Source organism: Cydia amplana, chromosome 19 (assembly GCF_948474715.1).
Source record: "Cydia amplana chromosome 19, ilCydAmpl1.1, whole genome shotgun sequence".
Classification (NCBI taxonomy): Eukaryota; Metazoa; Arthropoda; class Insecta; order Lepidoptera; family Tortricidae; genus Cydia; species Cydia amplana.
In genome coordinates, this window is record NC_086087.1 from 3,013,053 (window position 1) to 3,040,051 (window position 26,999).

General features: G+C 38.5%; 2 protein-coding genes across 2 annotated transcripts; one reads left to right on the plus strand and one right to left on the minus strand.

The window, feature by feature from the left end:
* The first annotated feature begins 4,029 nt into the window (after positions 1 to 4,029).
* LOC134657030 (uncharacterized protein KIAA2013 homolog) lies at positions 4,030 to 6,175 on the plus strand. The gene has a single exon (XM_063512584.1). The coding sequence runs from the start codon at positions 4,212 to 4,214 to the stop codon at positions 6,087 to 6,089; it is 1,878 nt and encodes a 625-aa protein (XP_063368654.1). The 5' UTR covers positions 4,030 to 4,211; the 3' UTR covers positions 6,090 to 6,175.
* A 6,025-nt stretch (positions 6,176 to 12,200) lies between these two features.
* On the minus strand, positions 12,201 to 26,727 carry LOC134657224 (merlin). The gene is made up of 13 exons (XM_063512794.1): positions 26,392 to 26,727; positions 25,029 to 25,158; positions 24,118 to 24,323; positions 23,296 to 23,420; positions 20,965 to 21,067; positions 20,541 to 20,747; positions 19,835 to 19,939; positions 18,857 to 18,988; positions 17,583 to 17,729; positions 15,861 to 16,061; positions 14,011 to 14,186; positions 12,867 to 12,971; positions 12,201 to 12,306 (listed from the first exon to the last, which is right to left on the minus strand). Exons 1-13 carry the CDS (start codon positions 26,476 to 26,478, stop codon positions 12,201 to 12,203), a joined length of 1,830 nt encoding a protein of 609 aa, XP_063368864.1. The 5' UTR covers positions 26,479 to 26,727.
* Positions 26,728 to 26,999: the final 272 nt, after the last annotated feature.

Consider the following 26,999-nt stretch of genomic DNA (forward strand, 5'->3'; position numbering starts at 1 on the left):
ATTAAAAGAATACAGTAAAATCATTAAAAGTATTCCCTATGACATTTTATTAAGTACCTACCCAATATTAACTTTGTGGGTAGTGAGTGATATAAAGAATATTTAAAATATTCGTCTACTTAATCCAGAGGGATTCTGGAAATAAGAAAGGTCTTGTCCTTGTTATATCCTGCAACTGCTTACCTTACTAGATAATTATTATCAAATTTGTCAATAATTGGGAGTTATAAATAAAAACTACTCGAGTACTTTATGATTTTTATCTTTTCATATTTGAATTACATCACTCCATATTACAGATGTTGTATGCTCCCTGAAGAGTAGACTGACTTATCTTATCTTCTTTTTCATAGTTTCACATACATATAATTAAGTACTATAGCACCCTTGTGGTGACTCACTTATTTTCGTTGAAAATTTATAAGTACCTACATTAAGTACGTATATAAAATGTAAAGTTAGTATCATAATATAATGGTATATAAAATTGTATGCTTTACTAAATACCTCTCTCCTCACAGGTGTTAAAATAAAGGGTGTACTACATAATTAATTAATTAATTAATCACTCATAATATAATAATATTATATATACATAATATGTAAGTACATGTATAATCAGTATAATCACATTGGCTTGGCGTCTTCCCACCACCAGGCGATAACAAACACGTCTCAATATATTACTTTAGGTTCCGAATATCGGTACAGTTGTTTAATGACAGCGTTTTACACAAAAATAAAACGCTAATTAAATAACTTACCATATTCGGAACCTAAAGTTTTAATCCTGCCTGGGGTAAATATGTATAATTTTGAGACAATGACGAAATTTGCGGTTGTTTGTAACTGTCAAAAGTGTCAAACGCAACTGCCTGAAGTGGTGGGGGTGTGAGAGAGAGAGATGGACGTATATGCTAGAAAAGGACAATACGACTAACTACAGTGTTGCCACTCTCAATATATTACTTTAGGTTCCGAATATGGTAAGTTATTTAATTAGCGTTTTATTTTTGTGTAAAACGCTGTCAATAATTTCAAGTTCCGAACTGTCGTCGAGCGAGCGAGCGACCCGTGTCGAGCGCGTCAGCGTTATAAAAACGTCTATGGACAGAGCAGTTTACGTAGTGCCAATAATGTAAAATATCGTTGTTTTTAATACAATTAGGTACTTTAATTTGAATGTTTTCTTTTTCCCGGCTTAAGTCTCAAATCCCGAAAAATTTATATTTTTTCCCGATAATAGCGCCTTTCGATCTGGCAACCTAGCTGGGACCAATAATGTAATGTACCTGAATGTACCTAATCATGGACCGCCTCTAAAGCCCCCTCGACACTCGCGTTCGTGGCTTCGCATCGCGATTCACGCACATAGTCTGGATGGGGCTTAAAACAACCAAAATGGGAACCACATTCATGCATACGCCGACGATATCCTCCTAAATTGCACCACCACATCCAGGAGCTCCGAAACAAGACCATATCCTTCATAGACATGTATCCATTTGTGTCATTAAAACGCTTTTTTAACGCGCGTTGTAAAAGCGCTTGAATCTGTCCGCACTCTAAATTCGATTTAACAACCAAGGCATAAAGTTTAAAATCCAATAACGCTTGATAAAAAGCGCCACCGCTGTCGTGTCAATAAATACACATGTATCCATTTGTGTCATTCAAACGCTTTTTTAACGCGCGTTGAAAAAGCTGCCGTGCGAATGGGGGCTTACTTCTTTTGCTAAGCCACCTCCATACTCTGGAGTCTGGAGGGGGCTATAGCTTGGCCGCACACCCACGGAATTTACATGTGCAAGCGAGACAGCGCTATGCATTTGTAGAGGGACGTCCCGTTCCCACCTGATATTCCGTACGGAAACCGAATGAAAATTCCGTGCTTGTGTGGCCAGGCTATCATATCCTTGAAATCTTTGCCGGAAAACATAATAGCCATAACACACTACCGCACCGCACCAAGGCCACGTTGCGCCGCCGCCGCAACAATATGTGAGAGCGAGAAAGAGATATATGTTTCTCGGTCTCACTTATGGGCGCGCAAAAATCGGTGCGGTGCGGTAGTGTGTTACGACTTGGGCTCAGTGCTGGGACCAATAATGTAAAGGCCCCAGTCATGAATCTAGTATTAAACAAGATTGGGCAAGAGTGGTAGGGATAACTGACAGAACGGGATAGTCTTATGTAACTTTCAGTAGGAGTAGCAGCGAAAGCGCTATTATTGTTTGTCCTTGTCACAGTCTCACATTTTTTTTTATTCCCCACCATAATTTAGTTTGGATTATGGTAAGCAACGAATAAATTCGACCAATCATAGCGTCGCATTGCGTATGTTTTGTCCCTCACGGAGGCACGCGTAGACCACTTCTATAGGATGCTACCTGCTATGGCCCCAGTACACAATGGGCCATCGCCGGCCACTCCAAGGGACGCATTTATGCGTTAGAGGGAGCAAGTGATATTGCTATCTCATTCTACCGCATGGCTGCGTCCCTTGGAGTGGCCGGCGATGGCCCATTGTGTACTGGGGCCTTAAAATCTGGACCGCCTCTAAAGCCCCATCCACACTCCCGTTCGCGTTTTCCCGCCGCGATTCACGCACATTGTCTGGAGGGGGCTTAAAACAACCAAAATGGCAACCACAATCATGCAATACGCCGACGACATCCTCCTAAATTGCACCACCACATCCAGGAGCTCCGTAACAAGACCATAATATCCTTCCACCAACTTCCACCTTAGGCCCCCTCCTCACTCTGCGAAATCGACTCCGCACTCGCGTTCGCGCCTCGATTCGCGCATGAGTGTGGAGGGGGCTTATGACAAAGAAATATATAGTTGGTCAAACCAAATTGTAAGTATATAAAAGTGATAACACACTATCGCACCGCACCGCAACGCGACCTTGGTGCGTCGCACCCATAAATAAGAGCGAGAGACAGATATCTCTTTCTCGCTCTCACTTATGGGTGCCACGCACCAAGGTCGCGGGCGGTGCGATAGTGTTACCACAAAAAAATACTCATCCTATAAACTATACTCATCCTTTTCTTTTGGGTGCTAGTACTAGTGTAAGACAAAGACAGTATGATTCTCTCTGTCTATGTTTGAAATGAGACAGTCCTTTGACAAATTATAATTTATGTACTTGGTCAACCAGATCTTGACAGTAGAAAAAGGCGGCAAATTTGAAAAATGTAGGCGCGAAGGGATAACGTCCCATAGAAAATTTGAATTTCGCGCCTTTTTTTACTGACAAGATTTGGTTGACCAGCTATAATACATCATAATACCAGTACAGTATTTGCTTTATTTTTTGCGCATGACAACATTATTGAATCGTAAACTTAAAAATCGTCGTCCCATCCCTAGAATATCACTCTTCAAATATTTATAGTCTGTGGTATGCAGCGAAAAGTGGACGCCAATTATTGGGCTGTACATTCCTGGGTTGAGCAATCCCAGGTCGAGCATTATCGGTACGGGCCAATAATATGCGACCAATATTCGGCGTTCACTAAATGGATTCGTATTATTGGGTCGTGTATTATTGGGTTGAGCGTTATCAGGGTGTACAAGCTTGGTCCGTGCCAATAATATGAAGCCACTGTTTGGACAGGGCAATAATGTACAACCCAATAACTCGCGTCCAAAAAAGTGGACGCCAATTATTGGGCTGTACATTCCTGGGTTGAGCATTAACCGGACTCACGTCACGTAGGCTGCACCGCACTTGACGGCTGCGTGAAGTGTTGCCCTAAACTAAAACCTTTTTAGAATAGCAACCCGTTTTTAATTTATGAACGCAGCTGTAAGTTCGGATTCCCAGTCATGTGACATTCAATTCGTATATTAAATTTAAGCAAAACGTGGATTTTAACAAAGTTTTTGTAATTTATGTAAATGGAAAATGTTTATTTATTAAAATATATTATATTGCACTAGATTTTGTCAATCTTAAACACAAAATTGCTTAGAAGAATTAGTAACAACAAATGGCAAAACACTGACCATCCGGGGAATCTCGTGTGACAGCTCGATATCTCGTGTTTTATTCGTGAATTTGATTAATTTGATAATAAAACAATAATTAAAAATCCTCTTCTATGAGTATATTGACAATGGTTATTAACGAATTAACTTAAAGTTTAGAATAGCTAAGTTTGTGACGGGCAGTGAGACAGTAAAACGTCCTTTTTGTGATGGATAGTGCTAGCGGTAACGTTGGTGAAATGGGTCGGAGAACCGGAGAACTTTTAAGGCGTATCAACCGCTTCACAGACGGCCCCATGACGAGGAAGAAGCTGATAATACTCTTCCTGGTGGTCATCTTCCTGCTCCTCTACGTTGGTCCATCTTTGATGAGCTGGTTCTTTAACAGTGAGGATTCGGCGACGGGTCAGAGTTTTTGCCAGCAGCAATTTTTAAATCCCTTCCAAGACGCTATCGGCGATTATGACACTTATATGAGACCTGAGAGCGAAGCTACATTATCCAGTGTACGACACAACTATGTGCCTTATGTCGGTAATGGCCTATTAGGCCTAGCTTTAGACCATGATAGTCATATTAATATCAAACATGGGCGGACATTATCGCTCCCCGTGAAATATCATCCTCTATACATCATAGAGGATCCAGACATGAAGGAATTTACTGTTGCAGAGTATAAAAAAGGTATCATAAACAGATTTCAATGTAGTAATAGTGGCTTACAGATTACTTATCAGTATTATGCTCACAGAACGATACCGTCACTGTTTGTGCAAGAAATTTGGGTCAACAATCCATCAAATAAACCTAGAAGTGTAAAAATTTCAACACCCAGGGTGTCAGACTGGCCCACAGCTGTCAAACAAACTGTAAAACTTCACCAAGGTGTTGACACAAAGGAGTATGAGGTAGTCACTGGAATGCTTGAAATACCAGACAGCAATAATGTTATAGCCATCGCTATTGTATGCAGAAAACTTGGAAATACATTACAAATTGATGCTCGTGACGGTTTGGATTTACTTATTTTGACAACCGTCCAATACAGTCAGCCTATTAAAAAATCAGAATACGCAAAACATAAGGATATAGTTGAAACTAAAGCTATTTCAGAAATGGAGAAGGTGATCTCTCTAACCGGAGATAGAGCTGCCGCTAAGAAACTAAAAGAGAACCATGTCAGAGTCTGGCAGGGGCTGTGGTATACAGGATTCTACATTTCAGACTCAAAAGTACAAGGCATAATTAATGGAGACCGCATTAATGCTACTATTTACTCCATTCTGTCCCAAGTGCAGAGTTATGAACATGAGGAACATATAAAACCAAGGGAAAAAGCTGAAATACTGCGTACACTAACTTATTCTGAGGGCTGTTATGGAGGACATTCAACTTTAGATGCATTCAATTTATGGAAACCTTTAAATAACCTAGAAAACCTGAATAATGTTGCTAGTGTTTGGTTGTTGACATTAGAAAAACATGGCTGCCACAAACTCCTCAAAGCTGGAGCTAGTGGAGTCAACCAAGCAATGATACTAAGTTTTGGAAGCTTACGATTCAGCAACCAACATCTTGAATACAACATCCATCCTTCTAAACTGCACAGAGACTTTTTATTCCGCAGAGTCAACTATGGAAACATGACACATGTTAACATAAGTGTAATAGTCCAAGAAGACAACAAAGCGGCTATTTTTGTAGCATTAGATCGCTCCGACAGAACTTATTATGCGTGTGACGCTGGTTGTCTCGACTCTCCAGTGCAACTCGGTCCGTACAGGAAATATTTCCCAGTGAAATTGACTGATCCGTTAACAGCTATACTATATGTAACAGCAGACCAGCAGCATATGGAAGAACTGAGGCATGCTATTCATGTGGTGGAAGTAGCGGAAGCCCCTGCGCATGAAAATCATGTAATCGCCATGCACAAACATGGTCACAGTTTGGGCGGATTAAATCCTCTATTCTGGATATCTATTATAGCTCTAATCGTCGTCTTCCACTTGTTCTTATGCCGGATAATCATGAACGAATTCTGCGGCAGCGGCGTAGCCTACAAACGCTTGTATAATAAGCCTTGAAGTTGCCTTATAAAGTGCTTAGCTTGACTGATTGATCCTAGTTATAGGAGACTGCGCACAGACACAATCAAAACAAATGACTATCTAATCTTTATGACAGTTCCCTTGTCTCTGATGACAGATAAAACTGTAGTCATGAAAATGTGCAGTTGTTTAAATAATTTACAGTAACCAATTGTGACATCACAACACAAGTAAAGGCTTCGTCACACAGGCGCGTTTACCGGGCGGAGCGTGAGCGGCGCGTGAGCGTTTTATATGTAAATGCGGCGTGCCCCGCTCACGCGCCGCCCGTAAAACGCGCCTGTGTGGCGAAGCGTTAAGGGCCCGGTCATACCTCGCCAATATTGTATGCGTTTTTTGATACATTGCGGTATTTGATCTATCCATGGATTTCGTTGTATATTAGTAGCCTGTATTGGTAGCCTAGTACCTGGCATTGTATTGTATATCGCATGCAATTATTGATGTGGTTTGTCATAAGAATTCTAATGATGAAATGTATAATTGTTAAATGTTATGAAAAAAATATTTTCTGCCGCTTTTTGCGTTACAATCGCTTATCGCTTGAAAATATCAAGGTCTTTTTTTGTATAAACCTATAATATACTGCCACATTAAGCATAAGTGCAATAACTCATTTTGAAATATGATTTAATTGTTTACCTGGTTCTCGCACTGCATATTGCAGTAGTTTATGTGACTGCTACATAATAAAAGGCATAATACGAGTGTGGGTTTATGAAACGAGCAGAAAGCGAGTTTATCTTATGCTGGCCGTAATTTGCGGTTTTTGAATGCATCAAGAGGCTTTATGATATGTGTGTAGATAAAATATGTTATACAGTATACTTACAATAGTTACAATTGAAAGAGGTAAGAGATTTCAAAATTAGTAATTGTACTTATAAATGCTTAGTGCGGCACTATAATTTGTCATAATTTTGATTGTAAAGTTATGTAAAGGCATGTTTACAATTGAAAATCGTCCTATACTTGGGCTGGCACTCAAACGTGTCGTTGACCGGCAAAAAGTCCCACTTTGTCGCTTGCCATAAGGACGCTTTGACATGTTATTCGTATAAAGACACAAGCAAATCTCGTCCTTATGGTAAGGGACAAAGTTCCTTTGACTAGACTTCGACACGTATTGTTAAATGTGTATACAGATTACAGATTTTAGGCACATTTTCCAAATAGATATTCGATATTGAATACCTTGACTGTACCATCGTCCACACTGTTAGATAGGTACCTGAAAATTCGTAAGCCTTATTGCAAAGACATAAGGTTCACCGATGGTCAGTCTGTGTTGCTATTATTAATACAACACAATTGGAGAAACTCGAATGAAATATGTTAAACTTTTAATAATTAATTCACTCTTCTGTACGTAACTGTCCCATTGTCGACACAGTTGGGTGAATCAACTTTTTCTATTCATTCAAATGTTCATTCATTGCCATGGTTACGGTCTCTGGGGTCACTCTAAAAAGTCTAAAACATGATATTTAAAATATCCATACAAGGACATCCAACATCGAAAAATATTGCCAAACGTCGAACCTCGTCCAGCTTTTCTGAAAACCTATTAATGATTTTTAATTATCTATTTCAAGAATTTTCAAATAATTTTTTTTACGAGGGATGTTTCTAGAGAATAATGGAAATCTATTTAAAAAAAGTGTTACACTCTTAAATATTAAAAATATTTAATTTTAAGCAAGTCGTCTTGCATAGTCAGCCCTTGTACTATTCATTGTTGTATAATTAAGTGTAAATAATTTATTAATATTGAAGAATGCTTGTTTAGTTGACCGTATTATTTTATTGCATGATCTCTTACTATGCTACAAGAATGTCAATGTAATGACTCAGCACGAAATGTATTGGACTTCATGGCCTCAACACACTTAGTTATTATACTCTGGCACACTCACTTAAGTCAGTAGAAAACGTCGGTAAATGTAAGAATTGAAAGCGCGAAAGGTTATTGACCTGCCAAATATATTTTTTTGCGCTCTTTTCTACTGAAAAAGTGGGTGTGCCAGAGTATACATTTGCATATTTTGGATAATAGGACGAAATGTGCTCGCTTTAAGGTTCAACATTAGGGGGTTCATTGAACTGAGATTCAGTTCTGTTTAACAGTTTGTTACCGAGTGTTCGAGAGTTCAAAATCAAATCTGAATCAAAGATGAAACAGATCTGTTATTTCTAATCTTTACGAGGAAAACTGTTATGCACAATTAACCAACACTTAATTTATAATTTCAGTGTATTTCGTGCTGACTGTACTTTTTCTATAGTAAAGCTGTAAACGAGATGAATAGAAATGTTTTTGTTATAAAAGCTTTTTTTTATTGGTACCTCAAATGTGTTGTTGATTCCTAATACTCTATTGCTTGCCTATATTTTATGTACTTGTGCCATACGACTACATACATAAAAACTCTACCCGCTGAACCGATATAGATGAAATGGGGATAGTTTGAAGGCCATAGGATAGTTTTATCAATTATCAGACATACCACGCAAACGAAGTCGCGGGCAGAAGCTGGTCATTTATATGTAGTAAGGATTAACAACTCAATAAAAGACATTAAAAAAATCTATAAATATATTTACAAAATATGGCTTCTAAAATATTAAGGCACGTATACATTGTAACTTGTAACATAATTATCATTCTGATCACAAAGCAGTTCATGTTATGTACAATAATTTTGATCAGTATTATAGAAACGGTGTTACGTAAAATATATCGAAATAAAATTTTAATATTTAAAAAGGGTAATTATATGGAACTTGCTAACTATGTAAACATACCGCCATATCATATAGAAATTACTGATGCTGAGCCAGCGCCAATTCTCTGCCACGACACATGGTTATGTCCTTTTATGTTTTCTTGTTCATATCGTGTAATTATATTAGTTTTTCTTTTAATTTAAGCTGCATGCCAATGTTTAATAATTTTGTAATCACCATGTAAGTTGTGGAAATGAATAAAGTGTTTATCTATCTATCTATCTAAATTGTCAAATAATATGAATTTACGAGTGACTTTTGTTTACATAGTTAGCAAGTTCCATAGAAAGACACTAAGACTTATTTTTTTATTGCGAAGAATTATTTATATTAATACAACTGTATAGACAAATAACGACCTGAGGAAGTTTCTGTCATCATATGAGAATAAAACAGAACGGGTAAACTGGTATCTTTCTAACCTATTAGTTTATTTTTCTAACATGAAATAGTATGTGCATATATTCTGCATAACACCATCCAAGTTAAAACCGTCTAAAATATCTAAATAGAACATTCCGTAGACTCGTTTTGTTTAAAATCACATACACCTTTGTACATTGTGTACTTTTACTACACATAACGTTTGGGACATAAGAGAGGTCATATGTTCACAAACACTCAATTTGTAACTTATTCCAATGAACGTAGGTGACATTTAGATCGATATGAGAAAGTTATATCAATACATACATAGTAATTTGTTGAAAACATTTGAAACAATATTGAGAGTAGGTAAGTATAAATGTGCAAAAATAAACTTTGTGTATCAACGCATTAAGTTCAAATTTCAACGGACGATACGAACTGCACGACAATTTTCGTGAAGAACGATTGTGAAGCTTCCATACATTTAATTAAGGTGCATATTTGCTTGATTTTACTAATGATGTTAGCATATGAGTGTCATTTTTGGTTAAATGTTCGAAATTTTAAAAAGCGCTCTGTAACTTACGCGGATACAATGCAATGCAAATTACCTAAGAAATACTTCATTTTCAAAGTAATTAAGTGCGTAAGAAATACAATATTACATTATAATTTATAAAATATATAAAGTCATGTCAACGCATATCCTCGTCCGAAATCGAAACTAAAAAAATGCCTTGATTGCCTAATGAAGGTTTACGTATGGAAAAATATTATTATTTGTGAATATACTTTATATTACTACTTTATATTACTTTTTACTTTATATTGCCATCATGATTTTGAACTTTATTTCAAAATATTAGGGTTACATTTTATGTCATTTCCAGCTCAATAGAACGAATCACGAAATAGCTTTTAACATGGGTTCAGCCGTTAATGGACTTAAACTAATACAACATAAGGTACATAACAGAATGGTTTGGTTATATTTGAACTAGTGACGGGGCGTGAGAAGCGTAGTTTTTGATTGACAATTGTTTACCTTACTACAAACGTAATAAAGGCCATATTTAATATAGTTATATTATAAACGTTGTAATACAATAAATATTAGACTTTATGATTATCAAGATAAAGTAGAAAATCAATATACTTAAATTATCGGGCAACCACAAACTAGAGGTAACATAACCAATATATTTCGTCAGATAGATTTTACCATTAAAAAAAATACTAATCCAGTATTCAGGGCCTTAGGCCCCATTTACTCTTCAACACATTCATTGCCGAAAACCCGACTATCGGGTATTTTATGATTTCGTTCCCAGGCCGGACGACCCGATAGTCGGGATCGTGGTACTACACCTTTATATGAAGAAATTGCTGTGGCCTGGTGCGGATGTCTTGTTTGGCCGGGTGGCAATGAATGTGTTAATTAGTGTTAAGTGCGAGTTCAAATATGACCCATAAAGAACTCTGAAACTTTATAATAAAAAAAAACAAAGTAGACATTATTTAGCTCCCCACGCCAGTCTTGCAATTTATAAACTTAAATGTCTATATATAAAAATGGAAAACTAACTATCCAGATCTCGATTGATACTTACAATTATTATGTTAAATTGATTATAAAAAGCGTATGAACGTTATTTTATTATACAATCGCGTACAAATAAAAAAATACATTGTGCACAAAAAATATTCTGAGACAATTAATTATGTCAAAAAATTTGGCAACATTGTCGATTATATAAGAGATCAACAATAAAAAATTGATTATACCTATATACATTTATTGTCATATATACGTGTGTGCGTGATTTTGACCATCTATATATGACCATCTGACTGACTTAATCAACGCGCAGCCCGAACCGCTGGGACTAGAAAGTCCAAAATTGGCAAGTAGGTTCCTTATAAGATCTAGGGGTCCACTAAGAAAGGATTTTTCAAAATTCATCCCCTAAAGGGGTACAATTAAAAAAAACTCTCATGCGCGTGCGAAGCTGCGGCGAAAAGCTAGTATTGTATAATCACGCACACAACGTTAAATTATCTAAGGCACATTGTTAATTTTATAAAAGGCATCTAAATCACTAATCAAAAATAGTGTAATTGGATCATACAAACAAATTAACATCTCTCCTGCTGTGGACATAACATACTAAAATCAAAGTAAAGTTAAGCCTGTCTTTTTGATTGACAGGGTCGCTCCTTTTCTATGAACGCATATCATAAGATAAGATAATTACTTACACACGCTGTTAACCGTTGTCCACAGGAGAGACAAATTTTGTGTTAAAATCTGTGTATAACCCAACTACTTTCAATTAACTCCCTATATAAATTTTGTAGTGTACCAATGGTAACTTCTATGGTATACAAAATTCTGACATCCCCCATCTTTGGACGCCATATGTCAACGCTACCAAAGATTCTCACAGCGCCATCTGTCGGCATAACAGACAAGTGAGGCCATCTTAGATAAATCGAGACCGAAAAACAGTCAACGCCATCCCAAGACGTACCTAATTCAAAAGTGATACCGCCATTTCTGATCAGTAACAATGACTGACTGGTCCAGAAATCCGGCTTGATCAGGCGTGGCTCACTCCGCCATTACATCGCGTCGCTACAAGTACATGCGGCCCACACCAATTTTGGTGTCTAGCCATAGTAGTTGCCGCGCACCGCTACGGAACGGACGCCTGCTCGCGCTTGCGCCACCTAGCGGTCATACCTGTCGTTACAGACGCGTTTTGTTAGAGAGTGACCCTTCTGTACGTAGTAGGTACTATTATTTATTCTGTGGCTTGATCGGAACGACGATGCTTATCAAACGATTACCGTATCTGCCAAGGTTCACAGTTCTTTGACTCATTCGTTCAAGAGCTGGTATTTATAAACTAAATACGGAGGAAAAAATATTTATAGCTCCTCATAGAACGCTAGTCGAGTATTGGTGGAGCCCTGCCTTAACCTCCGGAGCGTGGAGTATTTAGTGTCACCAGCTTTCGCTTGCGCTTCGTGTATCCTGAAATAATATAAGATAAAGATAAAATATAGTATATTCAAGTAGGCATACAATGCGCCTATGAGGGTTATTCCCACTAGTTACCACCAAGTTGTTACCAGTGGTAACTACTGGGAATTTTTTTCCCACCTTTTACCACCGGTAACTACTGGGAACTATCCCAGTAAACACTAATCGACTTAATAATGATTTATTAAATCACTCTATATTTATTTTTAATTTTTTTGTACTGTTTTTATTAGTATTTAACCCTAACAAAATTTTGGTGGTAACTACTGGGAATAAAAATTCCCACTAGTTACCACCAAACCGAGTTGGTGGTAACTACTGGGAATTATAATTCCCTGTAGTTACCAGTGGTAAAACGTGGGAAAAAAATTCCCAGTAGTTACCACTGGTAAGAACTTGGTGGTAACTAGTGGGAATAACCCGCCTATGAACGTCAAATAAAGCTGCACCGGCTCCAACCCTACATCTCTGCCTCGGGAAGATTTAAATCCCCCCTCAATTGGAGGAGGGTATCCCAATATGGGACCGGCAACAAATAAATATATAGTTACCTGTCAAGCGTCGCCGCGTCGCGCTCTACCCGTAGTACAGAGAACTCGCAACGTAGCGACTCGAGCTGCTGTTGCAGGTGTTTGGACTTTGCTAGATACTCCACTCTGAAAATAATTAGTTATTCGATTAGTTCTTACATAGATTGACTAATCCCACAGTCCCACAGTAAGCTCAAGAAGGCTTGTGCTGTGGGTACTCAGACAACGACATATATAATATACAAATACATAGAAAACACCCAAGACTCAGGAACAAAATATCTGTGGCCATCACACAAATAAATGCCCTTACCGGGATTCGAACCCAGGACCGCGGCTTAACAGGCAGGCCAGACCAGTCGTCAGTCGTTATTAATAGTTGGGCATTTTAGATTTTGGAAATTTTATGTTATTTCCACTCAGAATCACGAGCTCTTTTGATCCTAATACGAGAAAAAAAGTGTCTCTTTCAATTTCATAATTTTTTTGTCCGTTTTGTTATGCGGTTATAGACCAAAAATGTCGGGGACACTTTTTTAGGGTTCCGTAGCCAAATGGCAAAAAACGGAACCCTTATAGATTCGTCATGTCTGTCTGTCTGTCCGTCTGTCCGTCCGTATGTCACAGCCACTTTTCTCCGAAACTATAAGAACTATACTGTTGAAATTTGGTAAGTAGATGTATTCTGTGAACCGCATTAAGATTTTCACACAAAAATAGAAAAAAAAAAAACAATAAATTTTTGGGATTCCCCATACTTCGAACTGAAACTCAAATTTTTTTTTTCATCAAACCCATACGTGTGGGGTATCTATGGATAGGTCTTCAAAAATGATATTGAGGTTTCTAATATCATTTTTTTCTAAACTGAATAGTTTGCGCGAGAGACACTTCCAAAGTGGTAAAATGTGTGTGTCCCCCCCCCCTGTAACTTCTAAAATAACAGAATGATAAACCTAAAAAAAATATATGATGTACATTACCATGTAAACTTCCACCGAAAATTGATTTGAGATCTAGTAAGTAGTTTTTTTTTTATACGTCATAAATCGCCTAAATACGGAACCCTTCATGGGCGAGTCCGACTCGCACTTGGCCGCTTTTCTTAGTAAAAATGGAGAAAAGGTGATTCTGAGTACATCTAGGGTCATAGGGTAGGACTCACCGCTCTTTCTCGATCTCCCTAGACAGACGGTGTATGTGCGGGTCGTCCGAGTCATCGGGCACGAGCAGGCACGAGTTGAGCTCGGGCTCCGCTGACCCGTTGACCGGAGGCTCCCCGAGCTCGGCGGGGAGGGAACACGTTGAGGGGAACAGGCTCGATGGGACTGTGCTTGACGACTGTAAAAGTTACAGGATTTTTACTTTAGCCACTTGACCGACGACAGCATAGTATCCGAAAAAAATATGCTCTTAACCGTCCGCGGGAACCATACTACCCAAAGGGGTGGAAAGAATTGATTTCAGAGCCATCTAACGGAATATTTCGGCATTATTTACTAATTCTCTTGATGCAACAACGTAGCCTAACTAAATAGTTAGCTCTAAAAAAATATAGATGGCAGTGTACGCTAGGGTTTTGTAGAAAGTTGTGGATGCGCAGCGCGGGGCGTGCGACGCTAAAAAAACCCGGACGGTTGAGAGGAAAACAGTCTCGCGGGCCGGACGGTTAAGTGGATAAGCAATCAATAAATACGGGTCTCTATTGTTTCACAAATAGTTCTAAGCCATAATGTATTGTTTGCGAATTTTCGTTAGTCATAATTCACTTGGTTCAGAAACGCGTCACTTTTCAGGATTGCCATAAAACAAACCTAACCTAACCTATCTATAGGATAACCTAACGAAAGTCCTGAAATGTTAACGGTTTCAGTTTTATGACTAATGATAATATGACAAACAATACATTATGACTTAAAACATTATGGGAAACAAACGGACCCCCAATAAATACAGGTTGTAAAAACAAGCAGAAACGTCTGCGAACGACGCTGTTAAGCTTAGAATAAATTTTAAAGTGGAAAAACTACTGTCTCCATATGTGTCTCTTGAGCCATATGGTGGAAAGATTTGCTGGCTATGGATGAGGTCTTGGTGGCTCAGATGGCAGAGCGCTAGGGTATCGATCCAGAGGCCGTGAGTTCAAGTCTGACCCAAGACAGTAATTGTTCCACTTTTAAATTTATTCTAAGCTTAAATACAGGTTGTTTTTTAAGTTGTGAACAGTAACCACATTTCTCGATAAAGCTTCTTCAAAGTAACGCGGAGTGCTAGTTAAAATCATAATTAATTAGCTCCTTAACAACCACTGTTTTTCTTCGGCATCTCTTGTCTTTACATGGCGACCCTACCAAGAGTCGAACCTGGAATCTTTCTACAAAGTATTATACTCACATTAACAGTAGCGACCCACTATCCAGTCTCTCAGCTGCAACTAGCTCTGCTTTCAGTCTGTCTGCTTCGGCGGTGCGTTTTTATGACTCTTCGACTATAGTTACAAGTTGTAGTTAAGTATAGTATATGTGACCTTACATGGCGACCCTACCTAGATCCAAACCTGAAATCTTTTAACAAAGTATTATACTCACATTAACAGTAGGTGTATATGTGACCTTACATGGCGACCCTACCAAGATTCAAACTTGGAATCTTTTAACAAAGAGACCAAAGAGTTATACTCACATTAACAGTAGGTGGCGGTAGTGACCCGGCACCAGCTCTGCTCAGGAAGTTCAGCAGCTTATCCTTAGCCTGTTTCTCGGCTACTCTGGCTGCGACTAACTCTGCTTTCAGCCTGTCTGCTTAGGCGTCGCGTTTAGACTCTTCGACTAGTTACAAGTTGTATTAAACGATAGTGTACCTTACATGGCGACCCTGCCAAGATCCGAACCTGGAATCTTTTAATAAAGAGTTATACTCACATTAACAGTAGGTGTATATGTGACCTTACATGGCGACCCTACCAAGATTCAAACTTGGAATCTTTTAACAAAGAGACCAAAGAGTTATACTCACATTAACAGTAGGTGGCGGTAGTGACCCAGCACCAGCTCTGCTCAGGAAGTTCAACAGTTTATCCTTAGCCTGTTTCTCGGCTACTCTGGCTGCGACTAACTCTGCTTTCAGCCTGTCTGCTTCGGCGGCGCGTTTTTCTGACTCTTCGACTAGACGCGCTGTGAGGAATTCCGCTTCGCGGGTCTTGCGTTCTAGGTGAACCTGTAATGAGTATAGTATTTTAGAAAGTTTCTACAGAACATAATTATAGTCTGACTAGCAGTGTACAAACAGCAACACTCTTAAGAGGCCATCAACGTGCACACTAGCGCCACTGCTAAATAATTGTGATTATTTAAATTTAACGAAATATATTTTTTCTACTCCCGTACTTTTATTTGTCATTTAAAGGGTCGTGCACACAACTTTAAAACCCTACCTTATAGTTGTCCAGACAAGTCTTTAATCTATTCCCCAAAAAAAGAATTTGTGCATACACGCAGTATCTCTTTGGCGATTTTACGATACTTTGTGTAATGACCACTTAAAAAATATTGAATGAAATACAGTGTTGCCAACCTTATTTTAAATGTCATCTCTGACAAATAAGTGAACCATAGACATGACAATTTTATTCATTAATTCATCCTTTTCCCGCCCGTACCCTCCATTTTTGCTACTTCTTGAATTAAAAATATTTGTTAAATTTACAATTTTATTTCAAAGTAAGTGCTTGGTTGTAGAAAAAGTATTGTATGCAACGTTGTTTAACTGAGTCAAAAAATAATCGTGGCGTCTTTATTAACAATTTTCGGCTTCGCCTCAAATTGTTACTCACGCCACTCGCCTTTTTTGACCTCTCTTAAACAACGGTTGCATAAAATACTACAAAAAAGGGGGCCGCTACGTACTGTATCTTGTATTAAAGTACCTTTTGAAAACATCAAACTAGTTTCTATGTTGCTGGATTCGTCAATCTATAAACTCAAAACAAAAACGGCCGTTTTAACTTTGGACGCATAGATTGGCGAATCCAGCAACATAGAAACTAGTTTGATGTATTCAAAAGGAACTTTAATACAAGATACAGTACGTAGCGCCCCCCTTTTTTTAAATATATTTCGTTAAATTTAAATAATCACGATTATTTAGCAGTGGAGCTAGTGTGCACCTTAATGGGCTCTTAACTGTCCATTGGTGGACCTAATGCCTTTTGTTATAAGGTCCACCGATGTACAGTTAACAGTGTGGGCGATGGTATGTCATAAAACTACTGATTTAAACTTTCACGATGTTTACACATTATTAAATTGTACAACGGGACTTAATCGCGTGTTCAAGTTTTAAGATTTACCTCCGACGTTTCGAGGACGGCGTTGTCCCCGTGGTCTCGGAGAAGACAAAGAACGTCGGAGGTAAATCTTAAAATTTAAATACGCGATTAAGTCCCGTTGTACAATTTAATAATATTGCATATAACTGTCGGAAGTATCTTCAGATCTCAATTTATTTTCTGAAATATACAACGTGTCCCAAAATTCAACGATAAGCTGGCACCAGAAGATGGACCTGCTCATGACTACTCGAGAAAAAAAAAGAAAAAATATATATCAATTTATTATGGATTTACAAAAAAAAATTAAAATCGACACCCCTAGTGGTATTTTTAACGACCATGTCTACAATTTTTAATTATTTTTTTTTAATTTTTGGGATACGTGGTATAGACTAGTGTGCTTATACCTTTTCCTCTTCAGTGCGTATAGCAGATAGCCTGAGACGAGCGTTATCCCGTTCCGCGTCTGCTGCCTTCTGTGCTAGTAGAGAAGCCTCTTCTTCAGCCACGCGACCTTTTTCCGCTAATAGCTCTGCCGTTTCTTCAGACCGGCGCTGGGTATGAAATAATATTGGATGAAATAGTGTAGGTAAAAATGCCATAGGTCTATACACAAAATTTCTAATATTTAAAAGCGATTTTATTGTAAGATTAACAGTCACCTCGAAGCTATATATCATAGCTCATAATGCACCAAGTTACTCATCCTATTTCTCTACGTTTACTAAGTTTCATTTAAATGAGAACCTTACTATGTACTTTTCGCGACCAAAGGGGCTACCGCGAAAACCGAATTTCACAAATTGCGGGGGTCTTTCTCTTACTCCAATGAAGGCGTAATTAGAGTGACAGAGAAACATGACCGCAATTTGCGAAATTCGGTTTTCGCGGTAGCCCCTCTGGTTTATAAAGGAACCATTTAAAATTTCGCTACGTGCGTCTCTTGTTACTGTTTATTTCCTATCATGTAGCGAGTAGATTTCATTTATTGTTTATTTTGAATCTAAAATTAATTTAATATTTATCGGTTATTCACAAACCGAAATCAAAGATCAGCACTGTTTGTTTTAAGCTGGTCACATTATTTCTACGTTTGACATTTTTGGTTGTCATTTTAGTCTGCGGAATAAAAAAACATACTTTAGGGTTTATGCTATAGGTTAACGTATTAGGAATAGGCTACATGACTAATTTTTTTTTATGGTATCAATCGATCGGGTTTGTTTTTAGGATCAAATGTCTATATGGGACCCCTTGCATTAAAGTAACACAAAAGTCAGAAATTGTAGTCAAAGTCCGACAGTCGCACTTCACTCGCGAAACGCCCTATACAAAACGGCCAGAGGCCGTGACGTCATCGCCCATCTTGTAGTATGGACAAAACAAGAAAATTGCGTTTTTGTCGGTGAAATATTGCGTTTATGTATATAGTTACTATACAATATTTTTTTGGATAAAATGTAAGGAATCGAATGGTACCCTTACTTTTATCGTTATTGGAAGTTAAAAAAAAAATTTTTTTTGAAACTTTCATGTCCTGTAATTTTGTAATTTTTCAATGTTTTATTTTAATATCCACATTATTGTGATAAATTGCTCGTTTGCTATCTATTTTACTCGATTTTGTTATAAAATTCAACATGTGTCATCATCCCTATTCTAGCTGCTAGCAAGTGCTTACCAGTGCCTCGTTGGCTAACCGGATCTCTTCCTGATACTGCAACAGCCTCTGTTCCATCGCGGCTCGTTCCCTTTCGGCAGCCTCCCTTAGTTGCTTTTCTCGCGCCAACTTATTTCGCTCTATTTGACGGCGCTAAACAAAAATAAATGATATTTAAAACTTACTCACATTTATAGACGTCTATGGCGATTTTATTTTATTAGGTACCTTTATTTAAGTTAGCTGCGACCACGACCAGTGAAAACTGTGTCGAAACGTAGGTAAATAAAGGTAATACAATAAATTTCGCGATAGACCCGCCTATAAATGTGAGTTTTTGAAACCTACTGACTGCGCCAATACAAAAATGTATCTAATAATTTACCTAGAATTAAAAAAAACTTTCTTGAAAGAAGAGAAACTAAAATCATTGCGTGTTTGTATAAACCAATGTAAAACCTGCCCTAAACCGCAAACCAGATATTTTGAAGACTGTTGTGAATTAAAATACACTTTAGATAATTAATTCTTAGAGACCAAGATAAGTCTACAACGATTTTGATAGCACACGCAGTGCAAGTGTTATTTATACGTCATAATTTCATAGATGTTTGACGTTTCAAATAACACTTGCACCGCGTGTGCTATAAAAAAAAGTTTATTACGGTACAACATAATCCATAGATGTGTTCGTACAATAGCCTAAAGGTTAGTACACAAAGAAACACAATGCAAAAGAATGTAAAAACAACAAAATCAAAGTAGTTGCAGACTTAAGGCTTCGTCTGTGTGACGACGGCGGGCGGCGAACATAGAAAACTTTCACGCCCCGCTCACGCGCCGCCCGGAAAACGTGCCTGTGTGACGAAGCCTTTATCTTGGTCTAACTCTACCTGTTTATTTATTTATTTAAACTTTATTGCACAAAAGAAAAACTTATCGTACAAAAGGCGGACTTAATGCCAAAAGCATTCTCTACCAGTCAACCTTAGATCTGACCTGTTTCTCTTCTTTAGCCTGAGCTTTCATCTGCTGAACCTCCATGGTGTCCGGTTTCCGGCGACGCATGTATAGATCGTGATTTCCGATACATAAGTCAAGGATCTGCAATAATAAATATATATAATTGTTTTGTTATAAATATCTGATCAATGTATAAGGGCCTTAGGATATAATTTGTTTACTTTTAGGGTTCCGTCCGTACCTCAAAAGGAAATAAGTTTTTGGCAAAAATTTCATTTTTGGTACAAGCTTTTATCGCTGACTGTACTTTTCTTACGACAGACAACTAATACTCATCGAGACAATTCTAAAAACCCCTAACACAATTAGGTTGCGTTGTTTCATCTCAGAGTTCCTATGGCCACCTCCCGTCTCCATCATCAGATCAGTTCGATGGTACCATAATATTGCATTGTCACCCGACTTACATGTGTATGCAAAATTTCAGCTCAATCGGAAACCGGGAAGTGGATTTTAACTTGCAAGATTCCATTACATGTTAGTTACATACAGGTCGACCTAATAAAAGCTTGTTAAAAACGGAGCCCTTATTTATAGGATCACTCGTGCGTCTGTCTGTCTGTCTATCCGACCACCGAGTGGACAGTTTCGACAGTTCGAAAAAAGAAACTGATTTGTGATTTGACTAGTAGTCAAATACCCTATAATATCAGTATCAAACGAATGTTTTAATCCAACTCACCAATTTATTCATTCCCTTAGGCGAGAAAAATATAAAATTGTTAGCCGCCTTGTCGACAAACTTGATGATAAACTTCTTGTCGTCGAACGAGATGTGCTTTATCTCGGACCAGGGGAAAGTCGTTTTTGGCATCAACTTGTTGTCTTTCTCGTATATGTTGAGACCTAGCGCCGTCACGCCTAGGTACAGGTCCGTGTCTTTTTTGTTCTGAAATATACAGTGTGGAAAGATAAGTCGGGCCCTGGAGGGAAACTACCTTAAATCCTTAAGCTGGCTCATTTCACTTAAAGGAGACATTCCTTTATTTTTAAAAAGAAACAAGTAGATCAAAGTCAAATGGCGTACTAACAGTTTTAATCTTCTGTCAAAAGGTGGCAGTAAATTTATTACAATCCGCCTCTGTTTTAAATTCACTTTGACTTACATTGATACAGAAATAGTTCACACCATACATGTCCAAGTCTTGTGCTATTTTCAGGTACTCCATTTCGGCTTCGTCCCGCGACATTCCTTTGTGGTCCGCGTACCTAAAAATTAACGATTGGGATATCAGCATTTTCATTTTTAGGGTTCCGTACCCAAAGGGTAAAAACGGGACTCTATTACTAAGACTCTGCTGTCCGTCCGTCCGCCCGTCTGATACCGTGATAGCTGGACAGTTGAAATTTTCACAGATGATGTATTTCTGTTGCCGCTATAACAACAAATACTAAAAACAGAATAAAATAAAGATTTAAGTGGGGCTCCCATACAACAAACGTGATTTTTGACCGAAGTTAAGCAACGTCGGGCGGGGTCAGTACTTGGATGGGTGACCGTTTTTTTGCTTGTTTTGCTCTATTTTTTGTTGATGGTGCGGAACCCTCCGTGCGCGAGTCCGACTTGCACTTGGCCGGTTTTTTTCATCACACTTGCATATTCGTCGTTTGGTATTACACAGGGACGGGAGCAGGCGTGTCTCACTCCGCGATTTCGTCGCTTTGCTACAGGTAGCTAAAAGTACATCCGTTCGGCCCCAATTTTGGGGAAAGCCATAAGCCGCGCGTGGCGCTGTCGCCACCTAGCGGCCATATCTGTGCTGATCGTAACAGACGCGTTTTGTTAGAGAGTGAGTCTTCTGTACTTAGTACTATTATTTATTCTGTGACGGGAGTAATAGCGAGTGATATGTCACTAAATCTTACCAACCAAGTAGATTAAAATTCAAATACTAAATGAAACAGTTTGGACGATATGTATCGCTTATAAACAACTAATGCAACATCAGAGGAGCCACTTATGCGTTGCTGACCTTTGAGAACCCTAAATACCTGGTTCTTGAAGAACCCCATGGCATACCGCAAGGGAAACACCTCGGAAGGTTTAATTGTTTTATTTTATAAATAACTGTCGCGGTAACCGGAGACACCATTAACCTTTTGGACGCCAATGACCGATATATCCGCACCGTAGGTTCAACGCCAAAGACCGATTAATCGGTCACATATCACAGAGCAACATAGAACTACGTGCATATGCATAAAGTTCAATTTCAGTTTTGACACTTCGGTGACGTGGCGTCAGCGTGACAGCTTTTGTGTTTGACACGGCGTCGAAAAGGTTAAGTACTCAAATACTTTTTATATTAAATCAAAATTCTTTTAATTTAAGGTGTCAGTGTGACTCATATGTACATAATTTAAGTAGTATATGAAGCTGAAAATTAGTTTTACAATAAAAAATTACAATGATAATGACAAATAGCAAATAGGGTAAATATATGTAAGTGATACTGATATGTATATCGATTCACAAATCGGTAAGTTGTAAATCAGTATCGTTGCGAGGTTGCGGTAATATATACAGATTTATTCCTCGCAATCAGAATAGGAATGCGCCACGCGTATATTGCAGTGATTGTATGACGATATTATCGGACGTCGTGAAAATTGTTATCATAGAAAAAAAACCGGCCAGGCGCGAGTCGGACTCGGCCACCGAGGGTTCCGTACAAATTTAACTTTTGATTCTTTTTTTACAAATTTACAGTTTTCCCTGTACAAAGGGGCGTAGGTAATTAGAATGACAAGAGAAAAATGCCCACAATTAGCGAACTTAGATTTTCGCGGTAGCCCCTCTGCTTCTAGGGACTGTAGGCCTGAGTGTATGGTTTTAATTTCAACTCGATATCTCCACGCATTCCCGTGATAAAGGGTCTTGACAGACAGACGGACGGATAATAAAGTGATCCTATAAGGCAGTATTTTTCAAACTTTTTCATAACGCGAATAGTACGAAACAAAATGTTTTGTTCATGTATTATTTTAAGGCTAGCAGAGGCTTCTCGACCCCCCGTTTGAAAAACACTGGATCTTTTATTCCTAAAAAGATCGTATTTTTAGGGTTCCGTACCCAAAGGGTAAAAACGGGACCCTATTAGTAAGACTTCGCTATCCGTCCGTCCGTCCGTCTGTCACCAGGCTGTATCTCACGAACCGTGATAGCTAGACAGTTGAAATTTTCACATATGATGTATTTCTGTTGCCGCTATAACAACAAATACGAAAAACAGAATAAAATAAAGATTTAAGTGGGGCTCCCATACAACAAACGTGATTTTTGACCGAAGTTAAGCAACGTCGAGCGGGGTCAGTACTTGGATGGGTGACCGTTTTTTTGCTTGTTTTGCTCTATTTTTTGTTGATGGTGCGGAACCCTCCGTGCGCGAGTCCGACTCGCACTTGGCCGGTTTTTTTACCATATCGTATTTTTTTACCATATTTTAATCCTGTCCTCCCACATCTCTGGGGTCATCTGGTACTGGTCGATGACCCGTTGCGGCAGTAGGTCTTCGCTGGCCAGCATACCAGGCTTATAGGCTGTCTCGTCGTAGTCCCCATACTGTGAACAATTAGAAATGGCGGCGTAACATTGACGTATATCTCAGGACGAGTCTTACGGGCACTAAAAATGGTACTAGTTCAGCAATCTCACTCTCGAATTCGAGCCAGTCTTGCGACCAATCGAGAGCGTAATGCGAGCTCATCAACCAATCGCGTTGTAGCGGTGTCACACCGCTGTACTGGCCCCATTCATGCCCCATTCTTATTGCCCGTAAGGCCAGTTCTGAGAAATACTTCAATGCGGCGTAAATATTTTACTAGCAAGTGCGGAACCCATGTTTACATGACCTATGTAAGGGGGGAAAGAGTTGAATACAAGGTGGATTTTTTTGGGGCACTCAGGGCAGCTACCAGTTCCCATGCTGATACGCCAAAATGGTCTTAGGAGACCTTCCTAAACTTTTTAATTAACAATTATTGTCATTTACAGATTTTGGAAGAAATGTACAGATAGCGACAAAATCGTAAATTTTGACAAAAAAAATATTGATGCCAATCCATTCCATTTCTATCCAGGATCAAAAGCTTCTTAGAGGCCAGCCTAAGTTAGGGCACTAGATCCCACTGGCCCTTTATCAGTGTCCTGGACTGTAGTGGTTCTATCTTAGGATTTAACTTTACAATGTCGAGAACCCTAGACGAACACGTCAGTCTACAGGTTATTTTATTATCCTAGCTAGCAGAATAAGACTTACCTTAGCCTGCACAGCATAGCTAGCGAGCAATACTGACGCCTCCGGCGGGCAGTATATATCCATGCTCAAGATCGCCTGTTTGACCTGCAGGAACAGCAGATGCTGTGTGACCTCCTGGATGAGTTCTTCGGCCACATCCTCGGGGTAGAGCTTGCAGAGCAGCATGAATGGTGTGCCCGGCATTTGGGAGACACATTGGTCTTGTACTGAAAGAGTAGTAATATGATTTGATGTGCTGAGTTTACATACTTATTTAGTTGATTTTTGAGACAGAGAAAGAAAAAAAATATATAGAAGTTATTTCAAAAGTTAGTATGAAATGTGTAATAAGGTATCTTCCTAACAAATTCCCAGCTTTTTGCCATCTAATGGAAACCATACCTATAAAGAGACAGCTATCTATTGGAGTCTGGGCCCTGCATTAGCAACTCAATCACAATTCCATACATAGATAACCACGCACAAATTCCGAAAACTAAAAATAATTTACTTTGTGGTAGTGTAGCAGCATGTGAAACTGTGACATCTGGTTTTGAACTCACACAATTATCTGCATAACCTCTAGCCGCCGCATACGTCAAACCTTGCCAAGCAAAATGAAATTTTATTTTGTCAACACAAAGTTCAAATTAGAATGGAACAGGAAACCTTTTTATAGGTCTCTGGGCGGCTAGAGGATAATATTTGTTTGTTTTAGGTTCCCAGCCTATCCTTCCACAAAAATCATAATTTAACCGAACATTCTTATCTCACAAGTCAAAAGTCTACACCTCGACATTGGCAGAATCCACCTTGCTAAATTTAGCAAGGAGTAAAAGCCATTCATTAAAAAGCCAAATTAAAAAACAAAAATAAACATCTGCTCTAGGAATGATTATAATAAATGTATTATATCTCTAATTTTTACTTACCTCTTTTGTCTAATTTGAGCCAGCTTATGAAATGTTTGGTATCCTCGAACTGTAGCCCAAAGAACCATGTTTCCCGTAGCCCTATGGTCCGGCAGACTAGGTCAAACAAATCCCTTCCCGTTGCTCGCCACTGCATAAAAAAAAAATATGTAGGGTTTTTTTTTTATTACACACAGTGACTATGTCACCCCTGTAGTGAGATCAAGTAATAATGTAGAAGCGTAGCATTACTTACACCACTACATTATTTTTAAGTATAGGTTGCACATCATCCTGGCCTCGTCCATATGTAGGGTTGGAGAGAGAAATGGCATTTTTTTTTAATTATTTATTTCCAAAAGAGACAGTACAGTGATCCCCACACTAGGCTAAGCCTGTAACGTGGGAATCTTAGAGAAATTGTAACACATTTGTAAACAAATTTAGGTAGTGGGGTTGAGCCTCTGCCTCCCGAACTAGGTCCAAGCCTGTGACTCGGGAGTCAGTGATTCCTCCTCTCCAAGTTGTGAGCTCTCAGTGCGGTGAAACATCATGCTGAATCGAGGACTATTGTGATATTCAAATTATTGTTTGTGTCTTTCTCAAATGTACCTATTGTCTTGTGTGACAAATAAATTGATTCTGACTCAAATTTGACCCTAAACGACAGAATGTGCTGACACCTTCAACACAATAATACAAATTTGGATGAGAAGGCTTAATGAATCATTTATAAATCAATTATAATTCTTTCTATTCTATTCTATCTCAGTGGGAAGGTTTGGCAGCACAGTGTTCTGATTGGCGCAGGCTGGTCAGACATCTTCGGGCGCACAAGAGCTGAGCAAACTAGGAGTCAAAGTGGTTGCCATGACCGAAATCGGTCAGAAGGATCATCATCATCATCTATTCTATTCTATCTATAGAACTCAAATACTAAATGGTATGCTGTTGATTTCCAGGTGTTCAAACATAATCATACCATTTTTTTCTGTAGTCTAGTATAATTTATAACATGTCAACTTCAAAAAATAAATTTCTATGAAAAGTTAAATTGCATGGTTATTTACAAAAATATAGATAAAACCAGTACCTAGATTATCTGTTACTGAACCCTGTTGCCAGAAACAGTGACAAAGCATGTTCCCCTAATGTAAACTATGTTTGTTTATGTTATTCATTTTCATCACATATTGTGACGATTTGATGAAACTGATGAATAAACACTGTCCTGTTTTCGCCCTGTGCGTAGGTGTTTACCCGATAAATTATCACTCCTGTGCACTAATTCACTCGCACAGTGACTCATAGTGAACCTATTGTATTAATTCCTTAATTACTAAATGACCAAACAATAACATAGGCCTAAAAGTTGACATCTCACCTCAAGGTTGAATTCCAATTCGGCATCCAATGTACACACCTTCACTGGAAAGGATTTAGACGCCTTCTTTCTTCTGAAAGGCGGCATTTTTACATCACATAGTTCATTTACTCTCTAACAAAACATCAACCGATAGGTTAGGAGTTCTACGGCGGATTAACTAATTGCACGGCAATGGTTACCTTTTACGTAACGAGCACTCGACTGAGGAATGCGTGTAATTTCACATTACGTACTATTTCCAGCGGTTATTATTTACAAACAAGAAAAACGCAATGAAACAGGGAGTACATACGACGTACGAAAGAAAAATTGGGTACTTTACGTTCCGTTCCGGGTCACCATTTCCTGTCATTACAACGTTAACGCCTTTTGCGTGATAAGGACCTTTGTAAAATGACTTTATAGCTGGTCAAGCAAATATTGTCAGTAGAAAAGGGCGGCAAATTTGAAAAATGTAGGCGCGAAGGGATATCGTCCCATAGAAAATTTGAATTTCGCGCCTTTTTTTACTGACGAGATCTGCTTGACCAGCTATAATTCATTAAACAATCATTATTTTCTTGTATGAGAAATTGAACAATCGGTTTTGAATCGGTTTATGTTTG